General features: G+C 42.3%; 1 protein-coding gene across 4 annotated transcripts in view; it reads right to left on the minus strand.

Moving 5' to 3' along the window:
- Window positions 1-15,897: 15,897 nt before the first annotated feature.
- DOCK11 (dedicator of cytokinesis 11) overlaps window positions 15,898-25,743 on the minus strand; it is a 191,553-nt gene continuing 181,707 nt past the window's right edge. For 3 of the 4 annotated variants that reach the window (XM_045068324.1, XM_045068323.1, XM_045068322.1), the window contains 3 exons: window positions 25,533-25,633; window positions 23,791-23,929; window positions 15,898-19,645 (listed from right to left, as the gene is read on the minus strand). In XM_045068324.1, the coding sequence (XP_044924259.1) occupies window positions 19,523-19,645; window positions 23,791-23,929; window positions 25,533-25,633 (363 nt within the window). In that variant the 3' untranslated portion in view covers window positions 15,898-19,522. Of the gene's footprint in view, window positions 19,646-19,804; window positions 19,823-23,790; window positions 23,930-25,532; window positions 25,634-25,743 lie in introns of all 4 variants that reach the window. The other variant, XM_045068325.1, reaches the window with a different exon arrangement.

A 25,743-nucleotide genomic window follows, 5' to 3' on the forward strand; every position in this document is an offset into this window, starting at 1 on the left:
AGATGTTATTCATTTATTTGAATTTGAGAGAGATAGAGAGAGCATGAGCAGGGGAGATAGGAAGAAGCAGGCTCCTCGAGCAGGAAGCCTGATGTGGGGCTCAGTCCCAGGACTCTGGGATCATGACCAGAGCAGAAGGCCAACGCTTAACTGACTGTGCCCCCTAAACAAGTTTTAAAGTACAAAAATGTCTGAAGTCTTGCAATACATGAGTAAAAGGGTTGCATTAAATAGTTAATGAGTCATTCCTTTTTATTGCAAAATGATGGTTCTTTGTATGGATACACCACCTGGAAAACATGAGGCTAAGTGAAAGAAGCCAAATATCACAAAAGATCACATATTGTCCAATTCTACTTACATGAGATGTCCAGAGGAGACACATCTATAGAGAGAAAAACTAGTTGAATGGTTGCCTAGGGCTAGGCAGAGACATGGGAGGGAAAGAGACATGAGAGCTAATGGTGTTAATGGACCCAAGGGTTTTGGGGGCAGGTGATAAAAATGTTTTAAATTGATCACAGTGATGATCATGCAACACAACAGATGTACTGAAAGTCACTGAATTCAATTTAAATGAATGGATTATATCTCAATAATACTGTTGTTAACAAAAAGGGTAGCAAAACCCAAAATAATAGAACGACTCTCTAGAGGAATGGCTTTGTTAATTGACCTCGGAAATTAAACTTTGATACTTCAGTGTGGGAAAGTTGATGGGTTTTTGTATTTCTTTTCCATCATTCAGTAAATATTTATTGAAAACTTTCTGTGGGAAGATAACACTATTGAAGGTACAGAGCAATCTACAAAAAAAAAAAAAACTGTTTTAAAATATGGTGTCTTCTGGGGGCACCTGGATGGCTCAGTTGGTTAAGCATCTGCCTTCTACTTGGGTCATGATCCCGGAATCCCGGGATTGAGCCCCATATTGGGCTCCCTTCTCAGTGCGGAGTCTGCTTCTCCCTGTCCCTCTAACACTCCCCCCTGCTTGTGTGCTCTCTCTCTCTCTCTCTCTAATAAATAAATAAAATTAAAAAAAAATATGGTGTCTGCATAGATCAATGGAACAAAGAGCACAGTGGATTAATCTTTGACAAAGGAGGCAATAATAAAAAATAGGAAAAGACAATCTTTTCAATAAATGGTGCTGGGAAAACTGGACAGCTACATGGAAAACAATGAAACTGGACTACCTTCTCACACCATATACAAAACAATCTCAAAATGGATTTAAGACCTGAAACTATAAAGCTCTTTTTAAAAAAGATCTTATTCATTCATTTGATAGGGAGAGAGTGAGTGAGGGAGAGCACAACTTGGAAGAGAGCCAGAGGGAGAGGGAGAAGCTCAGTACCCCCTGAGCAGGGAACTCAATTCTGGCCACAATGCCAGGACCCTGGGACTATGACCCAAGCTGAAGGCAGACATCTAACCAACTGAGCCACCCAGGTACCCAGAAACCAAAAACTAAAAGGAAACCTAGGTAGTAATCTCTTGCACATGAGCCTTAGCAATATTTTTCTGGATTTGCCTCCTGAGGCAAGGGACTGCCTCAGTCTGCCAATTTGAAGGGTGTGAAATGGCGTCTTACGTAAAGCATTTTAGAACGTCGCCTGACACCTAGTAGGGTCTCAGTAAGGTTGAGTTATTATTTTAATTAACATTTCCATAATCAATGTGGACATTGGGCACCTTTCCATGTACTTGCTGGTCATTGAAGTTTCCTCTTTTGTGAAGTGCCTCTTCGTCTCCTTCCTCAATTGTTTTTATTTTTTTTTAACGAGGTTATTTGTCTTTTTCTTATTAATTTATAGGGTTTTTAAAAAAATATTTTCTTGCACTGATCCTTGCTTCTGTAGTCTGTGGCGTGTCTTTGCTTTCATTTATGGGGCCTTTTGTCATTCAGAGCTATACTTTTTATTTTAATGTACTCCTACTTATCATATCCCCCTTTGGGTTGTGCTTTGTATAGCTTATCTAGAAAATCCTTCCCAATTAGCAGTTATGAATTCTCAAGGGGGCTCGGTTTCTCTGCTCAGAGTCCAGGCCTGGGTAGGCAACCTTTTAGTAAGTCTTCTCTGCCAGTGGACTGCTGTTTTCCTAATTGCCAGTTCAGGGAGGGACAGCTAATTGAGGGTCTGGGATTTAGATAAGGTTCTTGGATCCAAGGCCTTGGCTTCCCTCTGTGTGTACATTCTACTGATTAGTGTTAGATTCAGCTGAGAGCAACAGAGCTCCAAAATAATGGTGACATAAACAAGAGAAAAATGCGTCTCATGGAACAGTCTAGGCTGTTGTGGAGTGTTTGTCCTTACCATGCTCTCAAGGCTCTTTATGCCTCCCTTTTTTTAAGATTTCATTTTTAAGCAACCTCTACACCCAACCTGGGGCTGGAACTCACAACCCTGAGATCAAGAGTTGCACGCTCCACCAACTGAACCATCCAGTTCATCCCATGTATCTTAGTTCTCCATTCTATGTGGCCTCTGTTTCTCAGGTCACCTCATGGTCCAAAATGGCTGCTCCAACTTTAGCCTTCACTTTAATATTCCAGCCAGCAGGAAGGAGTAAGAGGATAATAAGGGACATTAGGGCACCTGGATGGCTCAGTCAGTTACACGTTGGACTCTTGATTTCGGCTCAGGTCATGGTCTCGGGGTCATGGGACTGAGGTTCACGGTGGGCTCTGTGCTGGGTGTGGAGCCTGCTTAAGATTCTCTCTCTGCCTCTCTCCTCCCCTCCCCTCTCTCCCTTGAAGAAGAAGAAGAAGAGGAGAAGGAGGAGGAGGAGGAAGGGACATGGCAGGTGTCTTTTAAGGAAGATTCTCAGTAGCTTCCATATGACATTAGTCTTTATATCTCATTTGTCAGAACTTAGTCACAGTAGCGTTTATTCCGGGCAGCCATGTATCCATCTGAAAATGAGGAATTCTGTTACTATGGATATACAGGAAACTGGATGTTGGGGGATAGTAGTCTTGGCCACAATGGTCAAATCTCAAGTCAGTAGATCACAGGTGACCTGTATGCCACTCTAGTTTTTGGTTCTCTTGTTCTTTCCAGCATCTTATTTTCTTGTATGCTCACCTGTGCCTTTCAGCCATTTATCCAATGAATATTTACTAAGTACCTACTGCAGGCCAGAAACTGTTTTCAGAGCTGGGGTTACAGCAGTGAACAAGACAAAGGCCCTGCCCTCACGAAGCTTGCATTATGGTTGAGGGAGACAGATTGTAAAGGAACCAGGAAATGCAATACTGTAATGTGGGAGAGTGTGGATTGGTATGGAGGAAAATGAAGCAGGTTATGGGGGAATGGAGAGGGCTGGGAGTGGAGTGAGCAGTTATTTCAGGGAAGGCCTCTGTGGTGAGGTGACGTTTGAATGAACTCTGCATGAAATGAGGAAGAAAGCTATGGGGTTATTTTGGCCAAGAGCAGAGGTAAGAGCAAGTGCAAAGGCCCTGGGGTGGAAGTGGACATGGAGTGTTCAAGGACCAACAAGGTGGCCTGTGTGATTGAAGCAAGTGCGACAGTGGAGAGGGATAGCAGTGGTGTGCCAGGGGTAGCCAAGGACCAGATAAGTTAGGGCTCTGTAGGTTTTCGCTTTTCCTGGAGGGAGAAGAGAAACCACTGGAGCATTTAAAAAGAAGCATGACATGATCTGCCTCATTTTTTCAAAAAAGACTTATTTATTTATCTTAGAAAGAGACAGAAAGAGTGTAGAAGGGGGAAAAGGCAGGAGGAGAGGGACAGAGAGAATCCCCAAGCAGATGCCCCACTGAGCACAGAGTCCAGTGCGGGGCTGGATCCCACCACCCATGAGATCATGACCTGATCCAAAACTGAGAGTCGGATGCTCAAGAGACTGAGCCACCCAGGCGCCTCTGCCTTATGTTTTAAAGGGATCATTTTAGCTGTTGAGTTGAGGATAGACCCTAAGGTAGTAAATGGACCCAGGGAGATAAGTTTGAAGACCCCTGTGGATGGCCAGGCAGGGGAAGCACGTTATTTGAACTAGGATGGTAGTAATGGATGGTGGCAAGAAAAGGTGAGGTTATATTTTGAAGACACGTCAAGAATATTCACTGAAGTATTCCAAGCAAGGTGTGAGGGAGGGGGAGAGGCGGTAGCCCCGACTCCTGGGTTTCTGGCCTGAGCAACCGATTGAGGGGCGATGCCATTTACTGAGATGGGAAACTGGGGTAAGAGCAGGTTTGGGGGATGGAAATCGAGGGTCCTGTTTCCACCCGGTTAAATAGGACATACACCATTATATCACTGTGCACAGGACTTTTGAGTCTAGGGCAATCTGGGTTGAAGATAAAAATTCGGGAGCCATCGGCACATACATGGCCATGAGCCTGGATGAGATCACCGGGCAAGGCAGCAGGGAGATTGGTAGATTTGGCAACAGGGAGGATGAGAACATTCTTTTCTGATTCCTCCTGGGTTTTTCTTCCGTGAAAGATTATTTGCCAGTGGTGAGATGGTGAAGAGGACACTGGAAGTTTGAGGACATGGGAGATGGTATAATGTCTATCTGTGATCTGATGTATATTTTTAACTAATTGATTGATTGATTTTTTTTAGTAGGCCCCATGCCCAATGTGGGACTGCAACTCACCACCCCGAGATCAAGAGTCACATGTTCTATTGACTGAGCCAGCCTGGTGTGCCTGTGATGTTGTATTTTACTTTATTGTGATGTTATTATTATTTTTTTAGATTTCATTTATTGAGAGAGAGAGCGAGAGAGAGCACGAGCACGGGGCAGGAAGAGAGAGGAGCAGGCTCCCTGCTGAGCAGGGAGCTGGTCGTGGGGCTTGATCCCAGGACCCCAGGATTATGACCTGAGCCAAAGGCAGACACTTAACCCACTAAGCCACCCAGACGCTCCTGTGATATTATATTTTAGAAAACATTTATAGGTGTTTATTGTGGGGAGGAGTTTTGCTTTAACCAATGGGAAGTTTGATGTCATAGCTCACTTTTGTGAGGAAAAATATCCTTTTTTTGAAAAGGTTTCATTTATTTTTAGAGACAGAGATAGTGTGAGTGTGAGAGCTCGTGCATGAGCAGAGAGGGGGCAAAGCGAGAGTGATAGAGAATTTCTAACAGACTCTGCCCTCAGTGTGGAGCCCAATGCAGGGTGTGAGCCCAGGACCCTGAGATCATGACTGAGCCCAAACTCTGAGTTGGGTGCTTAACCGACTGAGCCACCCAATCGGCCCAAGGGCCATTTAAATTAAAAGACATGTAGCTACTTACAATCATCCTATCCAAAAGAAGCCAAAAGATGCCTTATCAAGAAACTAACTTACTAGGCAACATAGGGGGGAAAAAAAGAGAAAGAAACGATTGAAAATCTGAAAATGTTTCTTAAATTCCAACAAATGAATCAAACAAACTAACAAATTAAAATAAAGGCTTTCCCCTTATTGACAGAGGAGAAGTGACACCGAAGACTGATTTACTGAATGTTCCTTGCTCCCACCAAGACTTGGGGACCGTCACGCAGGCAGGGTGAACTCCCAGGATGTTGGGGCTCTGGTTGTGTTTCTGGAGGAGAACGTTGCTGCCCAATGCCACACCAAGACAGGGAAGAGGACTTGAAATGGAGAAGCAAATGTTCAGAGATCCTTAGCAGATTACCTGTGTCCTGGGCACGTGGAGATGGGTGGCTCCAAGCTAAAGCAGGTCTGAAGGTCCAGCCTGGAGACCACTAAAGAAAGAGGCCAGACCCAGTCCAGCCAGCCCCTGAGGTTAGACAGAGCCAGCAGGCACCCAAGTTGTCTTTCCCTTTCCTTCCATAGTCCTTCACTGGGACTAGATTATAGAGGGCCGTTTAATTCTCTTCTCCCGGGCCATTGCAGGAAATGGGGGCATATATTAACATATTAAGTCTCCAGTGCCAGAAGAAGGCAGAGGCAAACTAATATGCAGCTTATGCTTCACACTGTGAGGAACTTAGAAAATATGAGGAGCACATGCATTTCCATATACCATAGCTGTTGAGGATCTTTTCTTGCAGACTTCAATTTTGCTTGACTGTCCATGCCAGGAAGTAATATGGGCAGGTACCCAAACTAAAATGATGTAAACATGGATGTTTATCAGCTGTTTGCCTTTCCTCCTCTGCAAACGGCCTATTCACATTCTTTACCCATTTTCCCATTGGAAAATTCATTTTATTGATTTGTAAGAGCTCTTTTCATATTAAGGATATTTATCCTTAATGTAGCATATGTGTTACAAATATTTTACTCCGTCATTTTTTTCCTTTGACTTTACTTATGTTTGTAATTTAGCTTTGATGTGATCGAATGTATGAGTTGCTTTTCCTTTTTGATTTCTGGATTCTGAGTCTTCCCCAGCAAGATCTTTTCAACCTCAAGATGGTATGCATGGTAATACAAGTTCAATTCTATTTAAGAGTCTTGTTTTTCACATTTAAGTCTCTGATCAACTTGGAATTTACTTTTGAGTAAATGAAGGAATCCCTTAAATTTTGTGCAAATACTTGGCCAATTATTCCAACACCATTTATTGAATAATCCCCACACAATTTATTGACTTATTTCTTGAAACACAACCTTTGTCATATAGATTTTTACGCATGCATGGATCTATTCTGTTATATCCTTCTGCCCATTTCTATATTAGCAAATGTCCAGTTTTTAAAACATTTGTTAAGACTTACATTTTTAAAGAGCATTTTAAAGTTCACAGAAAAATTGAGGGGAAGGTACAAAGATTTCCCCTGTACTCCCTGCCCCGACACAGGCATAGCCTCTCCCATTATCAATATTCCCCACCAGAGTGGTACATTTGTCACAGCTTCTAAGCCTACATTTGACACATCACTGTCACCCAAAGCACATACCTTGTATTAGGGTTCCCTCTTGGTGTTGGCCACCCTAGGGGTCTGGACAAATCCGTAGTGACATGTGTCCATCATTATTTCATACAGAGTAGTTTCACCCCTCTCCATCCCCAACACTTCTCAATCACTGATCTTTTTACTGTACCCTGGTTTTGCCTTTTCCAGAATGCCATAGCTGGAATCCTACAGCATGCAGCCTTTTCCAATTGCTTCTTTCACTTAGTAATAAGCATTTACGGTTCCTCCATGTCTCTTCATGGCTTGATAGCTAATTTCTTTTTTTTTTTAATTTTTTATTTTTGCTAATTTCTTTTTAGCATGGGATAATATCCCATTGTCTGGGCGTACCACAGTTTCTCCTATTGTCTGGGCACACTGAAGGACATCTCGGTTGCTTCCAAGTTTTGGTAACAATGAGTAAAGCTGCTGTAAGTATTCACGTGCAGGTTTTTGTGTGGACCTAAGTTTTCAATTCCTTTGGGTAAATACCAAGGGGTGTGATTGCTGGATCGCACGGTAAGAGTATGTGTAGTTTATAGAAACGGCCCAACTGTTTTTCAACATGGCTGCAGCATTTTGCCTGACCAATAAAATGGAGTTGGTGCTCTTCCACATCCTTGCCAGCTTTTGGCAGTGTCTGTGTACTGGATTTCGCCTTTCTAAGAGGTGTGTAGGGTTATCTCCTTGCTGCTGAAATTTGTATTTTAGTGTTGATACAGGATGTGGAAAATCTTTGTAAATGCTTTTTGTTTCTTGTTTGGTTTTGGGTAAATATTTTCTCCTAGCCAGTGGCTTTTCTCATTCTGTTGACACTGTCTTTCAAAGGGCAGACATGTTTTATTTTAATGAGGTCCAGCTTATCAATTCTTTCTTTCATGGATCTGGCCTTGGTGTATCTAGAAAGGCCTCCCTTTACCCAAGGTCATCTAGGTTTTCTCCAATGTTAACTCCTAAGAGTTTAAAACTTCCTTAGCTTTACATTCTTGCCCTTCACATTTAGATATGGGATCCATTTTGAGTTAATTTTTATGAAGGATGGAAGGTATAGGTCTATATTTGTTTCTTTGGATGTGGATGTTCAGTTATTCCTCAAACATTTTATGGAGAAGACTTTACTCCGTTGTAATACCTTTGCTCCTCTGTCGAAGACCAGGTGATTCTATTTATGAGGGTCTATTTCTAAGCTCCCTATTCTGTTCCTTTGATCTGTCCCTTCTTCTTCTTCTCTCTCTCTCTCTCTCTCTCTCTCTTTTTTTTTTTTTTTTACTTATTTGACAGAGAGAGAGAGAGAGACAGTGAGAGAGGGAACACAAGCAGAGGGAGTGGGAGAGGGGGAAGCAGACTTCTCATCGAGCAGGGAGCCCCACGCGGGGCTCAATCTCAGGACCCCGGGGATCATGACCTGAGCCGAAGGCAGATGCTTAACGACTGAGCCACCCAGGCACCCCAATAGCACCCTGTCTTGATTACTGTCACTTCATAGTAAGTCTGGAAGTCAGGTCATGTCAGTCCTCCAACTTTGTTCTTCTGGAAATGCCCAGTTTTTGTTTGCTATATTATTCCTTTTGATGTCAGAGAGTACCTCCTTTTTTTTTTTTTTTAAACGGGGTATTCTCTTAGCTATTCTTACATCTTTATTCTTTCCAATCAACTTTAGGATCGTTTTGTCAAGTTGAAAACAAACCTTTTGCGGTTTTGATGGGGGCGGGTAGCATTGACTGAATTTACAGATATTTAGGGAATAAGTCGCATCTTTATAATCATAGGAAGGTATGTTTCTCTATTGATGGAGGACTTGATTTTTTTTTCAGACTTTATTTATTTGACAGAGAGAGCACAAGCAGGGGGAGTTGGAGGCAGAGGGAGAAGCAGGATCCCTGCACCACCCAGGTGCCCCCAAGGACTTGATTTTTATATCCTTCAGGAGAGCGTCCTCTCGACCTACTGCTTTTCCTTCAGGGCTAGTAGCTTAAGAGGTCTTGGATGTTGTTTTATTAAGGGAATTAAACTGCTTCCTCGGTGGCAGCCACAGGAGAACTGGAACTGTTGGGAGGGCTGCTGGTAGCAAGAAAGGCTTCACTAGAAAGGGGAAGGAGTAGCTACAGAGAGTTGGAGGCAGACCTCAAGCAGAGCCAACCTGCAGACTGAGAGCAGGGTTACACCTGAAGGTCAGGTGCACGGCCATTGCTTGCGGCCTGGCAACTGAGAATAAGAATGGTCACCAGTAGGAAAGGGATCTCTCAGCAGATTGTTCCCATCCATTGTCCCCATCGTGGTGGGATGACCAGCTAGAGGGGCTTTGAGGACAAGCCATCTGGTGGAGCAGCCATCAAGGAGTCCAGTGAGACGGGGAAGTCTTTCTCAGACAGCATTTCTCAACTCCTGCGCTACTGACGTTAGGGGCTGGGGAGACTTTTGTCGTCCGCTGGGGCAGGGGGGCTTCCCTTGCAAAGCAGGCTTGCCCACTTCCTACTGTGACAACTAAAAATGTCCCCAGGGGAGCACAATCCCTCCCCATGAAGAACTCCTGCTCTAAGAGCTAAGCGACTGTTAAGCAAACTAATAGCCAAAGTGAGCATGTGAGGTCAGCCAGCAGGGGGCCAGTGGAGAAGGGGCCACTGGCCTCCTGGAAAGGGGAAGTGTGAGATACCCCACCCCACTCCGCCACATCCTGGCAGAGAGGGTGGGTTGGTGAGGTAGCCAACTTCCTAAGGATGGCGCAGTGTCCACGCAGGAGGAAGAAGCAGAGTGGGGGCTGAGACAGATTTGCTCATGGACATGTGAAGGAAGAAATCCTTGCTGGGGAACACATGGCAGGGAGGAAACCCGAGGGCAGAAAGGTATCATCTCTGAGAACTGTTTCGGATTCTGGGGTGGAGAAAGGGAAATTATGGTCATTTCTACTGCAAGAAGTATACCTCATGTAGACTTGGCTAAGTGTCAGGGTCTATGAGTTGTAGCCCTTGCAGACTTCCTGAAATGCCCGTAGGTGAGCCGAGGAGGATTCACGGGTCGTGGTTGTGGAAACTGGGTCATCCAGATAGCGGATGGCGGGAGCCTAGTACCCAGCATCAGAGTAACGAGGTGCCCTCGAAGAAATAAAAGAACTGAGTGTGGGAGGACAGAGTTGAGGAGGGGATTGGGAGGCAGGGGCCAGCACAGGACTAAAATGCAAGGAAGGGCACCTGGCTGGCTCGGTAGTGTCGAGCCTGAGGCTCTTGATCTCAGTGTGAGTTCAAGCCCCACGCTGGGGTAGAGATGACTTTAAAAAATAAGTAAAATGCAGCAAGGAACCAGTAGACCTCAGCTCCAAGTCCCATCACCCAAAGTGAGAATACAATGTCTTCTAATAAGGTTGGTTGGGTAGTTTCCCCTATAGGGTTTCTATGTTTCTATAGCTATAGAGAAATGAGTAGGAGATGCAGAAGGGGAATTCTGAGAACCTTTCTGATATATTTCAAGAGAGCTGCAGATTAGGTTTTTTTTTTTTTTAAGATTTCATTTATTTATTAATTTAGAGAGCATGTGGTGGGGAGGGGCAGAGGGAAAGGGGGAAAGAACTCCAAGCAGACCCAACACGGGCCTTGATCGCACGACTCTGAGATCGTGACCTGAGCCAAAATCAAGAGTTGGGACACTCAACTGACTTGAGTCCCTCCAGGCGCCCGGAGACCTGCCAAATATTTATGTGTGAGTGCTGACAGCAGAAATCCAAATGAGAGCTATAAATTAAACTCAGTTGAAGGAGGCTGTGTGTTAGAGACTCGAGAGAGGGAATACGGAGGGAGCACATTGCACGAGTTCAATTTCAAGTCCAAAATCACTTTGGCATAGTTCTCATAGTGGAAGGTTGGAGGAGGTGCCACAAAGCAGAGAGGCCCTATAGTTGTGGGGGCGTAAGGGACCACTACTTAGTGCTCAAATGTGTTTGGAACCTCTAAATAACCAGATTCTGTTCAGAAAGACAGACACAGGGCAAGGGTGATATTCCGCTAAGAGGTACCAATATGGCAGCCCTTGTTAACAGCCAGCACCTGTGTATCTTTGTCAGTGCTTGTACCACAAAGGACATAAGGCCCCTGCACGAGGGCATAGATCTCCATCATATGGCAAGGTCTAGTGAGGCCGGAGGTGGTCTGTGGAATATCAAATGGTAAAAATTGCCTGACCTTGACCCATCCATTGTCCCTAGCCCATTTCCACTTAGAATGGAAGGATGGGTCTAGAGATATGGAAGGTGTTGTGGCTGGCAAAATTGTGCTATGCTTTGTGGTAGGTATAGTTCTAGCTAACATGTACATGGATGTAACAATTACATAGATGTGCCAGATATCATTCTCTACGCTTTATGTACTTCGTTGAATTTTCAAGTGAGGAGGCAGGTGTAACTCGTCCCTCCATTTTAGAGATGAGAAAAGGAAGGCATAGAGAGGTTGAGGTGTCCAAGGTCCCACAGCTCAGAGAGCTGGGATTCTCACTCAGCCTCACTCATCCCTGGGGGCCATCATGGCGGTGGCAGCTCAAAGGGAAATGAGAAAATCACAAGATAGTTAAACCAAAGAGGAGAGAATTGGCATTTTCTCTCCTGAAGATTCTCCTTGGAGGGCTGAAACTTGGATTGAGTTCTGTTCCTATAATAAAGGAAGAGGAGGTGGTGGAACTGGGGTCCAGTTCCTTATTTTCAGAAACAAAACGTTCTGTGTAAATATCCAAAATGATTCCCATGATAAACCAACTCTCACACGGGACTCGAATTGTATTCATCTGCTCCTGTAACTACTGGGGGCTGGTGGAGAAACGAAGTACAGCAAGGTTTCCCTCTGGAAGTTATTTGTTGTCACTGTACTTGTTCTGATGGGCATGACTTTGTCAACTCAGCCCTTCTACCTCTTATCCTCCTTTTTCTTTTGTGCGTGTGTTTAAATTTAGTTCAAGACAAGGAGGGAGGACATAGTGCTATTATCTGGCTCTAGAGGCATCGTGGATCCTCACTATGCTATGGAAAAATCCTGAAAAAATGCACTGCATCAGGACCATAGGACCTGGCCAGCTTTGCATAGAACATAACTCCACATTTATATTGGCTTTGTTTTTCTTTTGCCTTATTAAATGCTCAAATATGTCAGTACCAGGCAATGTATTTCACGTTCCTCCAAAAGACATAGGACATTTTCCCTTCAAGAATTGAGAGGACTCAGTCCAGATATCGACAGGAAAAGACAACCCTTGGATTATCTGCTAGACTGTCCTATCCCATCTGCCTATCCAACCCCGATTCCTGCCTTGATCATTCATATGCCTGGCTCACAGTGGCTTACCAAACACACCTGTGCTGAATGGCGCAGTGCAGCCCTGACCTGCTCATATGATAACTTCCATCGGTTTTCTGTCAAAGGTACATGCAGTCAGTGGGCAGGAGGAGACCAGAGTCTTTAAGACTTGACCATATGAGATTTACCAAAGCGGTGGTTATTCCAAAGATTACAGTACATAAAGAATGAGACTTGTAGATGAGAAATCAACTGAGGTTGGCTGAAACAGTTCTCTCTGGGGAATGAGGCAAATTGAGCATTCCTTTTCTGAACAACAACAAAAGGCTGATCAATTCTATTTCAGTCTCCGACCGAAGGATAAAGGAATCTAGGGAAAATGAGACGAAGAATGTTGCCTGATTTTATATGCACTATTTGCATGTTCCTTATAGTAGCAATTGGTGTTAGTGGTCAGAGTTCATATAACAATTAAAATGAAGAAGTACATTTCTTAGCTTCCTGTTAAACACTCTCCTTTCTACACACACACACACACACACACACACACACACACACGCAAACATATGCTAATTCCTACTCATCCTTCAAGGCCACATTCATGCCCTGTCTCCTCCACAAAGTCTTTAAAATATTTTTGTTTTAATTCTATGCCCAACCTGGGGCTTGAACTCACCACCCACCCAAGACCATGAGCCACGTGATCATGAGCTAGCAGCAAAACTTTTTTTTGTTCTACCTCTAGAAAGTGTTGACCTATTCAAGCACTTGTTGTTACCACTGATTTGCTATTATCAGACCTCTTCATATAATCTTTTTATGTAAGTCTTATCTCCCTCAACCACAATTCCTCTGAGGGCTGAGATATCTGCCCACATTGCCTTGCATATAAGGAAGGCTTCAGAAGTATCTGCTTATCTAAACTGGCTTTATTTACTTGAGGTTCATCAAGCACTTGCTCCATGCCAGGAACTTTTTTGGTTCTGGGGCATCAGGTGAAAAATCAGACAAGGCTTCACCCTTCTAGAGCTTATCTTTTCAGTAAACAGGTGGGAGAGAGAAACTTTTTGATGTCTCTCTGGAAAGTTGCATGAAATTGGAGGAGATCAAACAGTTGAAAACGGCAGTTGAAAACACTGTGGACTGGGAGTCATGCTCTACCTTGGCCTCATCCCTAATTTGATAGATATCTTAAGTACATTTCTAAGCCATTTGTCATCGATTTCCTTGTATGTCAGAGGCCTCATATAGTTACTGGGAGAACTGGATCAGAGAAGATTCAAATCACATTGGAGGGAACTTCCTCAATCTCATAAAAAGCATCTATGAAAAACCCATAGCAAACACCATACTTAAAACTGAGAGACTAGGGGGTACCTGGCCAGCCGGCTCAGTCAGAAGAGCACGTGACTCGATCTCATGGTCATGAGTTTGAGCCCCAAGTTTGGTGTATAGATTATTTAAAAAGTAAACTAAAAAAAAAAAATGTCGAACACTGAAAACTTTCAACCAGTTAGTGTGTGAACCAGACTAACGCCATCTTGAACAAATCTGCCTCGGTGACCTCTCTGTGACCTAAAGCCTCGAGTGGTCCCTTTCTCCCACATTCTTTGTTTAACCATACCCTTAAGTACACCCTTGGGGAATGAGGTCCTTTCTAGGACTCCTCCTGGGTGGTCTCCTAACATGGACTCCTTAGCCTACTCTAGGGAACTAGAGGTTATAAAAGGAGGTCTTATATGGGAATGTAGGATTGCAGAGATCGAACTATAAGTCTTCTTAATATACCATTTCCTATCAGGCTGGATTTGTCAGCCTTTTTCTTCAGTCTTACGGCTCCTTTGGCATTTGGAAGTTACTTTGCATATACCTCCCCCCTTTCATGGAACAATCAGTAATAAGAAAAAGATGTCTGCTCTCCCCACTGCTATTCAGTATTTTACTAGAAGCTCTAGGGTAAGAAAATGAAATAAAAAGAATCAAGATTGGAAAGAAATAAAACTATCTCTATTTTTAGATGACATGATGTTATATAGAAAGCCCGAAAGAATTCACCAAAAAAACCCATATTAAAGCTAATAAATGAATTCAGCAAGGTTTCAGAATTCAATGTCAAATAAAAAAATCAGTTGTATTTCTATAAACTAGCAATGAACAATCTGAAAATGAAGTAAAAAACAACTCTTTTTATAACATTGAAAAGAATAAAACTTAAGGAACAAAATTAACAAAATACAAGACTTGTATACCGAAAACTCCAAAACATTATTGAAAGAAATGAAAGGCTTAATATTATTAAAATGGCAATACTTCCCAAATTCCCAAATTGTATTATAGATTCTCAGCAAATCCTACCAGAATCCCAGCTCCTCCTGCCTTTTTCTTTTTTTAGATTTGTTTATTTATTTATTTGACAGAGAAATCACAAGTAGGCAGAGAGGCAGGCAGAGAGAGATGAGGAAGCAGGTTCCCTGCCGAGCAGAGAGAGCCCGATGCGGACCCCGATCCCAGGACCCTGAGACCATGACCTGAGCCAAAGGCAGAGGCCCAACCCACTGAGCCACCCAGGCACCCTGCCTTTTTTTTTTTTTCCCAAAAGAAATTGACAAGCTGCTCTGATCTAAAATTATTATGGAAATTCAAGGGCCCAGCATAACCAAAAATTCTTGAAAATGAACACAACTGGAAGACTCACACTCCCCAAATTTAAAAAATCTTACTACAAAGCTATAGTAATCAAGAGCGTGGTACTGGAATAAGGATAGACCTATAATCAATGGAATAGAACTGAGAGCCCAGAGCAAACCCATGCATTTAGGGCCAACTGATTTTTGATAAGGCTGCCAAGACAGTTCAGTGGGGGAACAGAATAGTCTTTTTAACAAATGGTGGAAGTACAACTAGGTAAACATACACAAAGGAATGAATTTGGATCCCTACCTCATACCATATACAAAAATTATCTTGAAATGGATCAAAGACCTGAAACTGAGTTAAAACCGTAAAACTTGAAGAAAACACAGGTGTACATCTCTATGACCTTGAATCTCTATGACCTTCTTAGACAACATTGAAGCACAAGCAACCAAAGAAAACAGGTAAATTGGACTTCATCAAAATTAAAAACTTTAGTGCTTCAAAGAACACCATCACAAAAGTGGGAAGGCAGCCCCAAGAATTGGAGCTATTTGGAAATCCTAGATCTGATAAGGGACTTGCATCTAGAACATATATAAAGAACTTCTATGACTCTACAATAAAAAGACAAACCAATTAAAAAAATTGGTAAAGGATCTGAATAGACACATCTCCAGAGAAGATATCAAAATGGCTCATCAACACGCGGAAGAATGCTCATCATCATCAGCCATAAGAGAACCGCAAATGAAAACCAGAATGAGAGACCGTTCACACCCACCAGGAAGGTGATAATCAAAGAAGCAGATAATAGCAAGTGTTGTAGAGAATAAGGTTAAACAGAGAGTTGCCATCTGGCCTAGTGATTCTCCTCTTTTTTCTTTTCAGAAAACTGAAAGCCTGTCTCCCCCAAAACTTGTACCCAAGTGTTCACAGCATTCATCATAGCCCCCGAATGGAAATAACCCAGATGTCCATCAATTGATGAAAAGATAAAATGTGGTGTATCCACATAGAGGAGTATTATACAGCTGTAAAAAGAACAAGATTGATCCGTGCTACAAAATGGAGGGACCTTGAAGACATAATGAAAGAAGCCAGTCACAGAAGTTCACATATTGTAGGATTCCATTTATATGAAATGTCCAGAATAGGCAAAGCCAGATACAGAAAGTAGATTCATGGTTGTCAGGGGCTGGGGGTTGGGGGTGATTTATAGGCAATGGAGAGTGGCTGCTTGGATGTATGGGGTTTCTTTCTGGGGTGATAAAATATTCCAAAATTAATTGTGGTGATGGTTGCACAACTCTGAATATTCCAAAAACCACTGACTCATGCATTTTCAGTGAGTGACTTGTATGGCATGTGCATTAGAGCTCTGTAAAGAGGAAAAATGGCTCGGGGGGCACTGGTGCGGAAAGCATCAGGTATGTCTTCAAATGCCATACACAGAAGCAAAACACTTTGTTGAATTTAGTCACAACTTCAACCAGGAGTTGGATGAACATACATAAGCTTAGAGCGCAACCATTACATGGTTGGGGAGTAGAAAAAAAGCCTTTATTGTAACTGGAACCAGATAAACAAAGTGCTCTTATTGGCCAACTCTGAGGATAGGGGAAGAGCCTTGTTACACAACCCCCTTCCCCATTCCCAACCAACTTCTATTCTATTCTTTTCCCTTTGTGTTTTGATAGCTGAAGATGTGTACTTTTTGCGCAAGACCAAGACTGAAGATAGTCCACCATTTTGTGGGTTGGAAACCTGAAATACTTATCTGATTATTAATATTCTGAGGAGTTGAGAAATTCCTATTTTTCCAATACGTTGCTCGGATTCTCCATCTCAGATACAACTAGTATTTATATAGAAAAAGTCTGGGTTGTTACACTGACCTATTTAGTTTTTCATTAACCAATGAGTCACCTCCAGTTCTATGATATGGTGGTCAAGGTTCCAAGACGGTTGCTACCACTGCTGCTTTCTATTTCGTTTTTAAAAAGATGTTTACAATGTTTATATAAGCAGGCCGATCACATAAATATGATGATAATAACAATCTCGTCCATAGACATGATGCCACTGGCGACAGCTGGTTACTTGGAAAAGTTGCATCGTTTTTGTCCCTTTGGGTTGTCACTGTAGTGATAAACACTAGTGATGTTGACTTGTTCCTGTTTTACAATATGGCCAAAGACTACCAAAACAGAAGCTTCCAGAGGGAATTGGATTCAGGCAGAACTGTGAAATGGTCGGTACAGTGCATTTTTTGATATGAATTAATTTGTAAAGGCTAAATCACTTCATGAAATCATTCAGCTCTATAAACAATGATACCTAATACATGCCATGTTTCCAAACACAAGTTTCTGGCTTCCTCCAGTCTAGCCTGCCTCATCCTCTACAGCTTGCTGCCCTTAGTCTAAAAGTCGGAGGCAGGAACCTAGGGAAATTGTCATGACCCGGAGATCCAAATGGCCACGGGTCACACAATTATCCTTAACACTCCCTTGTTTTCTCCTTAGTCATCAATAACTCAGGCCCAGTCTTTCCCCAGGGTGTCTCCTGTACTGGTCCTTTCTTCTTCATGCTTGTTCTTATCTAGGGGTTTAGAGTCTCCTGGCTAGATTACTGCAAACTGGTTTCCGTATTTCCATCTCTCTCTGCCTCCAAAACATCCAACAGCAAAGCAAAGGATTAAACACCTAAAAGTAACATTTAATCAAGTGGTCTGTCTAAAAACCTTTGCCTGCCTCCCCCGTGTTTACTGAGTAAAGTCCAAACATTATTAGTCTGACGTTCAAGGCCTTCCACAACCCAGGGCCAAGCTTGCATTCTATACTTCATCGTCTACCACTCCCTTGGACAAAAGCCATCTCCTCGCCATCTCCTGAGCTTCTGCTAATTCGTTTCATGTCTTTGCATGCCATCTTCCTCCTGCCAAGGCTACCTGCTCATTTTTGAAAGCCTGTTCAGAACTCCCTTTGATCCACAAAACCATCCCCGAACACTACCATCCAGTGACCTCTCAGTCCTTGGAGGTGATATGGCTTATGCCCAGTGGCCTTCACCTGGCGATGCTCCCAGACAACTGTTCTTGGCTCCTGTTGTCGGTTCTTGTATTACATTGAATTCTGTGTCTATCTTGCCTCCACTATGTGGCAAGCTCCTTGAGTGCAGTGGTCACTTACTAAACTTGACAAAAAATTACCCATGGTACGTAATGCTGTGCTGGGGGCCCTGGAGGGACTAGTTATTGACTAAGGAGCACTCCCATTCTCCCAAGATGCTTCATTCTCAGGTGGGAGCATTTGCTCTAGGTGATGGCTCCTTTCCCGTACAAACCAAATCCAATCACTCTGAAGGTGAAAGGAACGCTACAGCCTTACTCCAAGGTATTAAGGAATTACAAACTGCTTCTGCAATACTTTGGAATCCCCTGTGAAAATACAAAATTAAAACTTCAATAAATAATGGCCTGCTCCCTTAAAAAGCTTAAAGATGACACGTAAGGAAAAATGCCCAGCCAGGGGCATTGTCTTTAAGACTTCCTTGATCACAAAGCAGGAGAAAAGCCAAGGTTCCTGGCAATTCATTTAGATTTCACATTTTTTTTTTCCTACGTGAAACTGGCTAAACTTGATAAGGAAATTATGTCTTGAACTTAGAGTTTACATGAAAGGTGGCCAAAATTATAGGGATAATTCAAGCTAAAAAAAAAAAAAAAAAGTCCTTTACAGCTCCGTGGGTCCTGAATGATGTAGGGAGTCTGAGAGGTCTACGTAGTTAGAAATGGAATCCCTAGCTGGCAAGTCGTCAGATCGGTGGTGGGTACGTATCTTGACTCCCCACCCCTCCAAATGCTGCAACTGTCCAGTTCTATCAAAATACTTGCTAATCTTGTACACAGACAAAAAAATAGTCCTTACAAAATGCCTCCCTGACTCTTCTACTTTGAAAGCTTTGAACTTGCATAGGATGTTCTGACTATAAATTCTCAGAAATGTTTTACTTGGCTTTGTGGATAGCCCTAGATGATGAAGCTCTGCAGGGGCAAAGGCCACTTCCTAGGGCGAGCTAGGTCACACACCAATCCCTTGTCCTGGAAGGCACAGAGAGACCAACTTGGTCACCCAGTGTCACTGCATCAAAACTTGAAGGAACAGTAAGTTTGGTATTTCCACATATAGCCATCCTGGTTCCTTGAGCCTCATCTTGACTCCTAGCAGGCAGGAGTTCCAATTACCTCCCCAATTTGAAATGTCCATGTTTTACGGCAATTTTTATCAATTTTTTTCTCTGCAAGGATTAGTAGGATCATGAATTAAGCTTCCTGTCAAGAAAAATGCTAAGTTCAAAGTATTATTTCCTTCACTTCTAATTACAAATAAGTTTAACCTTTTATTGTGTTCCATTATACAATTTTACACAGTACCATTATGATATGAAGCAATAATTAAGCAAATTGAATGAATGGTTTTGAGCTCTACTTCTCCGTATATAGATTTACCTAAAAAAGTACAAACCAAGCACAGTGGTGCAATTTTCCAGGCACTTTCAAGTTGCTTAACTATTTACAAATACGTAAGCACCCTGTTTGAAAGCATGAAAATTTTGGTGTCAGGAAGAAACACTTCATGTCTATCAAATCTTTCCATTTTTAACATTTGCACAGCTCCGATTTTTCCTGAGAAAGGTCAGTCTCATTGTCACTTGGGATCTACATGTCCTCAGATTTCAGCAGTGTATCTTGGGGAACCATAACCTCGGTCGCTCGATGTACCACTAATCGCACAAAATACATGGAACGTGTTGCTCATCCAGGGGGAATGGATCGTGTCTTCTTGTAATATCTAAAACAAAAGGGAAAAAAGCCTGCATGTTTATCACAAAGCAAAACAGCCATGGTCAAAAAAGTATGTGTATATGAAATTACAGGCAAATTTCAATTTGTCACTGACATGGAGCTATTCAAAATGACATAAAACAGAAAGAGCGAAGAATAACATTACCGACTTCAGTCTTCAAAGCTGTGTTACAAAGGCAGCATAGCAAAAAAGCAGAGAAGATCTGGTTACTCATTAAGAAAAACAGGAGATTGTAAAATGCAAAATTCAAGAAAAAATGAGAGGCAATGCAATCTTTCAAATATATGTATTTTTAAAACCAATGATTGTAACAAGAGCTCTAAACCATGGCTCTCAGAATCACTGGTGGGGCTTTTCTAACACACAGATACCCATGCTGCTTCCCTGGAGACTTGGAAAATATTCTTAAATAAAGTCACAAGTGCCTATTTCTATTCTAAAGGCACGCAAGAACTATGTGAGCTGATTGACACAGAAGGCTTTTCACGGAAATGAAGAACTTCACACTATGAGATGTAAATTTTATGTCCCATAAGCATATAAACATATATTCATATTGGTATAGATGTTTTTAAAACTTTCCATTTTGTGTGATCAAATATGCTTGATTAGATGGAAGGAAAGAAGGGGTGCCTGGCTCAGTCGGTAGATGGAGTATGTGACTCTTGGTCTTGGGGTCGTGAGTTCAAGCCCCACGTTGGGTGTGGAGCCTACTTAAAAAAAAAAGAAAGAAAGAAAGACGGAAGAAAAGAATACCATACATATCACATCCCATCTCTTTACTGTATGATTCCAACTTAGGTCTCAAGCTTTTACTACCCGGTTCTCAAGTTAGCTTTGAAACTTCAGTATTAAGCTCACAAACTGGTCTATGATGACAGTAATGAGTCATATCATTTGTGTTGCTACGAAGTAGGTCTTAGAGAAAGTCTGTAATAGAGAAATTTCCTCTTAAAAAATCGTAACCCATGATATTAATCTGGAAGCCGAGCAGAGATTTAAGAGATGACTAATTGTTTATCCACATCTGTCAGATGTGACAAGACAATACGGGACTCACTGTGTAGAAAACAAAACATACCAGACCCTACAGTGGCCACCACTAACTCTAATTAAGACATCTGCAATTCATAATTTGAATTATTTTTTTAAAAGATTTTATTTATTTATTTGACGGAGAGAGAAGGATCACAAGTAGGCAGAGAGGCAGGCAGAGAGAGGACGGGAAGCAGGCTCCCTGCTGAGCAGAGAGCCCGATGCGATTCGGGGCTTGATCCCAGGACCCTGAGATCCTGACCTGAGCTGAAGGCAGAGGCTTAACCCACTGAGCCACCCAGGTTCCCCTTTAAGTCCCCTTCTAAAAGTCAAAAGCTTGAAGAAGTTTTACAAAGGACTGTATCTTTCGATATACTATAACGATTACACTGAAAGGGGTGAAGAGTAAATTATATATATATATATATATATATATATATATACACACACACATACACACACACACAATAAACATATATACATATACACACACATAAGATATATCTTTTGTCAAGTAATCATTTATGGGACACAACAGAATGATTTATATTGCACTATCCAGTATACTTTATTTTATTTTGTATTATTTTATTTTCCTTCGGGAAATAACGTATCTCCAAGTGTAGGACTGAAAAAAGGCTCTGTTTTGTGAGAATCTAATAGAAAATGCTGAATTATAAAAATTCACTATAAAGTCAATGGTTAGGGCACACCTAAACACGATGCATTATGATGGGACAGCTTACATAAACATAAACCAATAGAAACTTCAGATTTTTTTCAATAAAACAAGACAAAATCACACAGGGAGACAAACCAAAAGAGACCCCTAACCATGGGAAACCAACTGAGGGTTGCTGGAGTGGGGGGGAGCTGGGGTAAGTGGGTGACGGGCGTTAAGGAGGGCCTATGATGGAATGAGCCCTGGGTGTGATAGAGCACTGAATCGCTGACCTCCACCTCTGAAACAGATCATGCACTCTGTGTTTATTAACTGAATGTAAATAAAATTAAATTTAAAAAAGAAACTAAGGGGCGCCTGGGTGGCTCAGTGGGTTAAAGCCTCTGCCTTCGGCCCAGGTCATGATCTCAGGGTCCTGGGATCGAGCCCCGCATCGGGCTCTCTGCTCGGCAGGGAGCCTGCTTCCCCCCCCCTCTCTCTCTGCCTGCCTCTCTGCCTACTTGTGATCTCTCTCTGTCAAATAAATAAATAAAAATCTTTAAAAAAAAAAAAAAAAGAAACTAAGATTTTTTTCCTGGCTTATCTAACAACATATAATTTCAAGGGTCTACAACAGTGGTCTCTCCAATTCAACAGAAGAGCCATGGTTTAGGGAATCAAATGAGACAGACAAAAAATGGGACAGCAGATCTGCAAAACCCAAGCTTCGCGGGGGAAAGAACTGTATAAAATGGCCACTCTACATATCCTGATCACTGTCACAACAGTAAATTAAATAACTTGTTTCCCATTTGAGTAGTTCAGAGTTTAAGGCTAAGTCATGCAGTTGCCTGGAAACCAGGATAATTGCAATGTACTACACATTGGCTTAAAACATGTGTCATTATTGTATCTTTTGTGAAGGATCTTTTGCTGATTTTCTATGGAATATGAAAAGCGGAAATCTGTAACACTGGACAGCTCCTCAGAACTAACTATGTCATCTATTTGCCTCAGAGCAGTGATGGCACAGAAAGGTATACGCCCTCTGCTACCCACGGGCTGAGCTTGAGAGGCAGGGAATAAAGAAATGACATGTCTTCCTGCCTTCCCCGTCCTGACCACCTGGTTGCTTCGAGACCAAAAAGGATCTCTGAACACTGAACCACAGAGGGGCACCTTGGAACAGTTCATACTCCCTCCTAAATGGGCTAACAGAAGTAAAGATGGCCAAAAGAAGAAATGGAGTACTGATTCCAGACTCCTCGGGCCAACAAGATTCCCAGATGTGGAGAACGGGCAAGGAGGGGAGAGGGGGGTAAGCAGTCTCACTGAACAGATGGGACAATGAAGGTCTGGCTGGCTAACTTCCTCATGCTGAGAAGATGACAGTGGCTGGAAAATGAGATTCCTGGTCATTCAGTGCAACCTTGTGCTAACTGTAACTCAATTTCCCACAGCGCGCAATCGCTGAAAGGCAGCTACCAGGACAGAGAAAGGTTCTGGAACGAGCTTTAACATGTGTTCTCTAAAGGGTTGTAGTTATCCTTGTTTCTTTGAAGAAACCTTGCTTTCTTCAAAATTCAGAGTTTGAAGAGTTTCTGAAACAAATATTTATCTTGGTGGCTATTTCCATGAGTAAGGAAATGAAACTTCACAGGTTCAGTTGCTGAAGGACTAGATCATCGTGCTGGGACTTGTACAAATGTGTTGAAGACATAAAATACTTGAGTGACAACCCATGTACACAGTGGTCAGGACTCCAGCATCAAAATGAAGTTTCCCAGGATAACCCAGGAGTGCTTGCGTTGAAGACAAGCAGACGCATAGAAGTCCTGGGTGGTGCGGGGGACAGAGGGCTGGCAGGCTCAGGGGTATGAAAGTTCTAACTACTTCACTGTGACATAATGTGGCTGTACGTGGTGAACGGGTCTTGGCTTCCGGATTTTTAGGTTGCAGTTAGCTGCATGGTCGTGAACACTCCGTCACAGATGAAAATGCTAAGACATTTCTCAAATTTTGGAAGCTTCAGAGTATGTCACCTAAATAATAGTATCTGTAGTTTTTTACGGCCAAGACAGAGATACTCTTAGGGGTTTGGCTCCTGTGCCAATCATCTCACTCCTTTAGGACCCTTCTTGAGAGACTCTTACCCGTGTTTCCAGTAGATCCATTCAGTGAGTTAACTTCTAACAGCACCACAGCCCGAAGAACAAAATGGCTTATTACTGATAATTGCTTTAGCAATTGCTTCAGGTAATTATTTTAAATTCGATTTGCATTATATCATTTAAATGACCAAAGATAATAGGAGCAAATTTGAAAACAGAGACGGACTAATTTCAAGGTGATGCATCTCGAATGACTAGATTTTGCTAAGTACACGTGAGGGGCTCCAGGTCATGTTTTTGTTATCAACTATGTTAATACTTGCCTGCTCGTGGATAATGTCAGACAATTCTTTCACCATGTCTCTGAAATTTGACTTGAGCCCTTCATGGTACTCAATTTGATCTTCTTTAATTAGCCGCTCGTTTAGTTCAAGGGCAATGCTGCATGCCTGTATGAATTTCCTGTGGACAAAGAGCGAAGATAAGGGATTCATCGTTTATTCCTAGAAAGTCTCATTGACCATCAGTTTGATATTCACTTTAAGTGTGGCTTGCCTAGAGGGAAGACTGGAATCCTGTATTTTCTCACTGCGTCTTTGCTAATGCCATTTCCTAAGTCCGAAATTCCTTTTTCCTTTCTTTCCCACGTTTCCCCTCGGATTTCTTGTCTCCTTTAAAACCTGGCTTGAAACAGTGACCTTCCAGAAAGACTATTTGCTCAGATGATATTAAATCATGGTATTAAATGATATTGAATCAGCTGATATTAAATCATGATATCAAGTCAGCTAAAATTGTACATACATTAACTCGCATCGGTAGATAATAAGTCATGCATTCGAAAATAATTTATTTGGGGACTACAATGTCTCCTGCACAGTGCTGGGTGTTATAGGTAGGAATTATCTGTCCCGGACTGGGAGTGGAGACAAAGATCGGGGGCGGGGTGGAATGGGTGAAATTGGTGAAGGGGATTAAGAGGTACAGACTTCTTGTTATAAAATAAGTAAGGCCCAGGGATGAAAAGTACAGCCTATAGGGAATATAGCCAATAATACTGTAATAACGTATGGTGACAGATGGAGTGACCACACAGCGTGGTGTGCACTGCGTGATATGGGAATTGTCAAATCGGTCTGTCATATGCCTGAGTCACCACACTGTTTGTCAACTATACTTCAATATTTTAAAGTAATTTAAAAAATAATTTAAAAAAGCGAAAAGCCTTTGTCCATCATTCACGCGTTTGTGTGTAATATCCATGACGAGAGCAAAGGTCTTAGGGGACAAAGTACCTCATTGCCCATTTGGTTTGTATCCCTGTCATAGCAACAAGCAGAATCTCTCTGCACATGCCAGGCATTAATAAATACTGGTGAATGAGTGACTACTGGTCACTCTGTAATCCGGAAGAGTTGATGACACACAGACAGAAAAAGTAAGTGAAATACGTTGGGAGCAAACGAGTGGCTGAGTTATCATCTTTCCCCTTGGCCCATTTTACTCAACAGTCTCTCTTTTCCAAATGTAAGCTTTTCAAATATATTAAACAGACTGTCTTCTAATGCAAGACCATTCAGATATGCCCTAGCTTACTGGGATGCTCACTTGAGCCACGGTACCGTGTGGCCTTGGACCGGAAGAATCCCAGGCAGAAGTAAGAACACGGGACACACGCAAGCCTCTCCAACCCTTCCAGTTCAACTTTTGTTCCTACCCTAAATGGTCTGAAATGCTGTAAGATGAAGTCAGTCAGGCGGAGGAGGAAAGCACAGAATAAACGCAGGCTTGCTTTTGTGTCACAATATCTAAAGGGATAAAGGAAACTGGCATGTTTCATCTCTTGGGATGCTAGGATGTCGTTAATGACCCGCAGTGAGAAAGACAGTGTGCGTTTCCTCGCTGCTTAAAGTACCATTAGCAGTTCACCTAAATATAGTAAAAGAGAATGGAGAATGTCCATTTTTGGGGGAGGGATGTTACTAGGTGAATATTTTGGTTTCTATGAAGAAGAACATGAGAATAAAAGGATAGAGGTCTAACGGGAAAAGGACACAGCACTTACCGAAACATGTCTTTCAACTCATTTACTTTCTTAGGTGGATACTTGGTAGCTTGACTATCATTTAAGAAAGCCCTTGCATATGCTAATGGACCAGCATTTACCTAAAACACAAAGGGAGAAAAATGAGAGAGTGGTTAGAATGTAATCAGAAAGTAATTTCTGTCTTTTTCTTTTTCTTTTTTTTTTTTCAGATTTCATTTTTTTTTTTAAG

This window comes from Mustela putorius, unplaced genomic scaffold, assembly GCF_011764305.1.
Source record: "Mustela putorius furo isolate JIRA1106 unplaced genomic scaffold, ASM1176430v1.1 tig00003901_pilon_pilon_pilon, whole genome shotgun sequence".
In the NCBI taxonomy this organism is placed as follows: domain Eukaryota; kingdom Metazoa; phylum Chordata; class Mammalia; order Carnivora; family Mustelidae; genus Mustela; species Mustela putorius.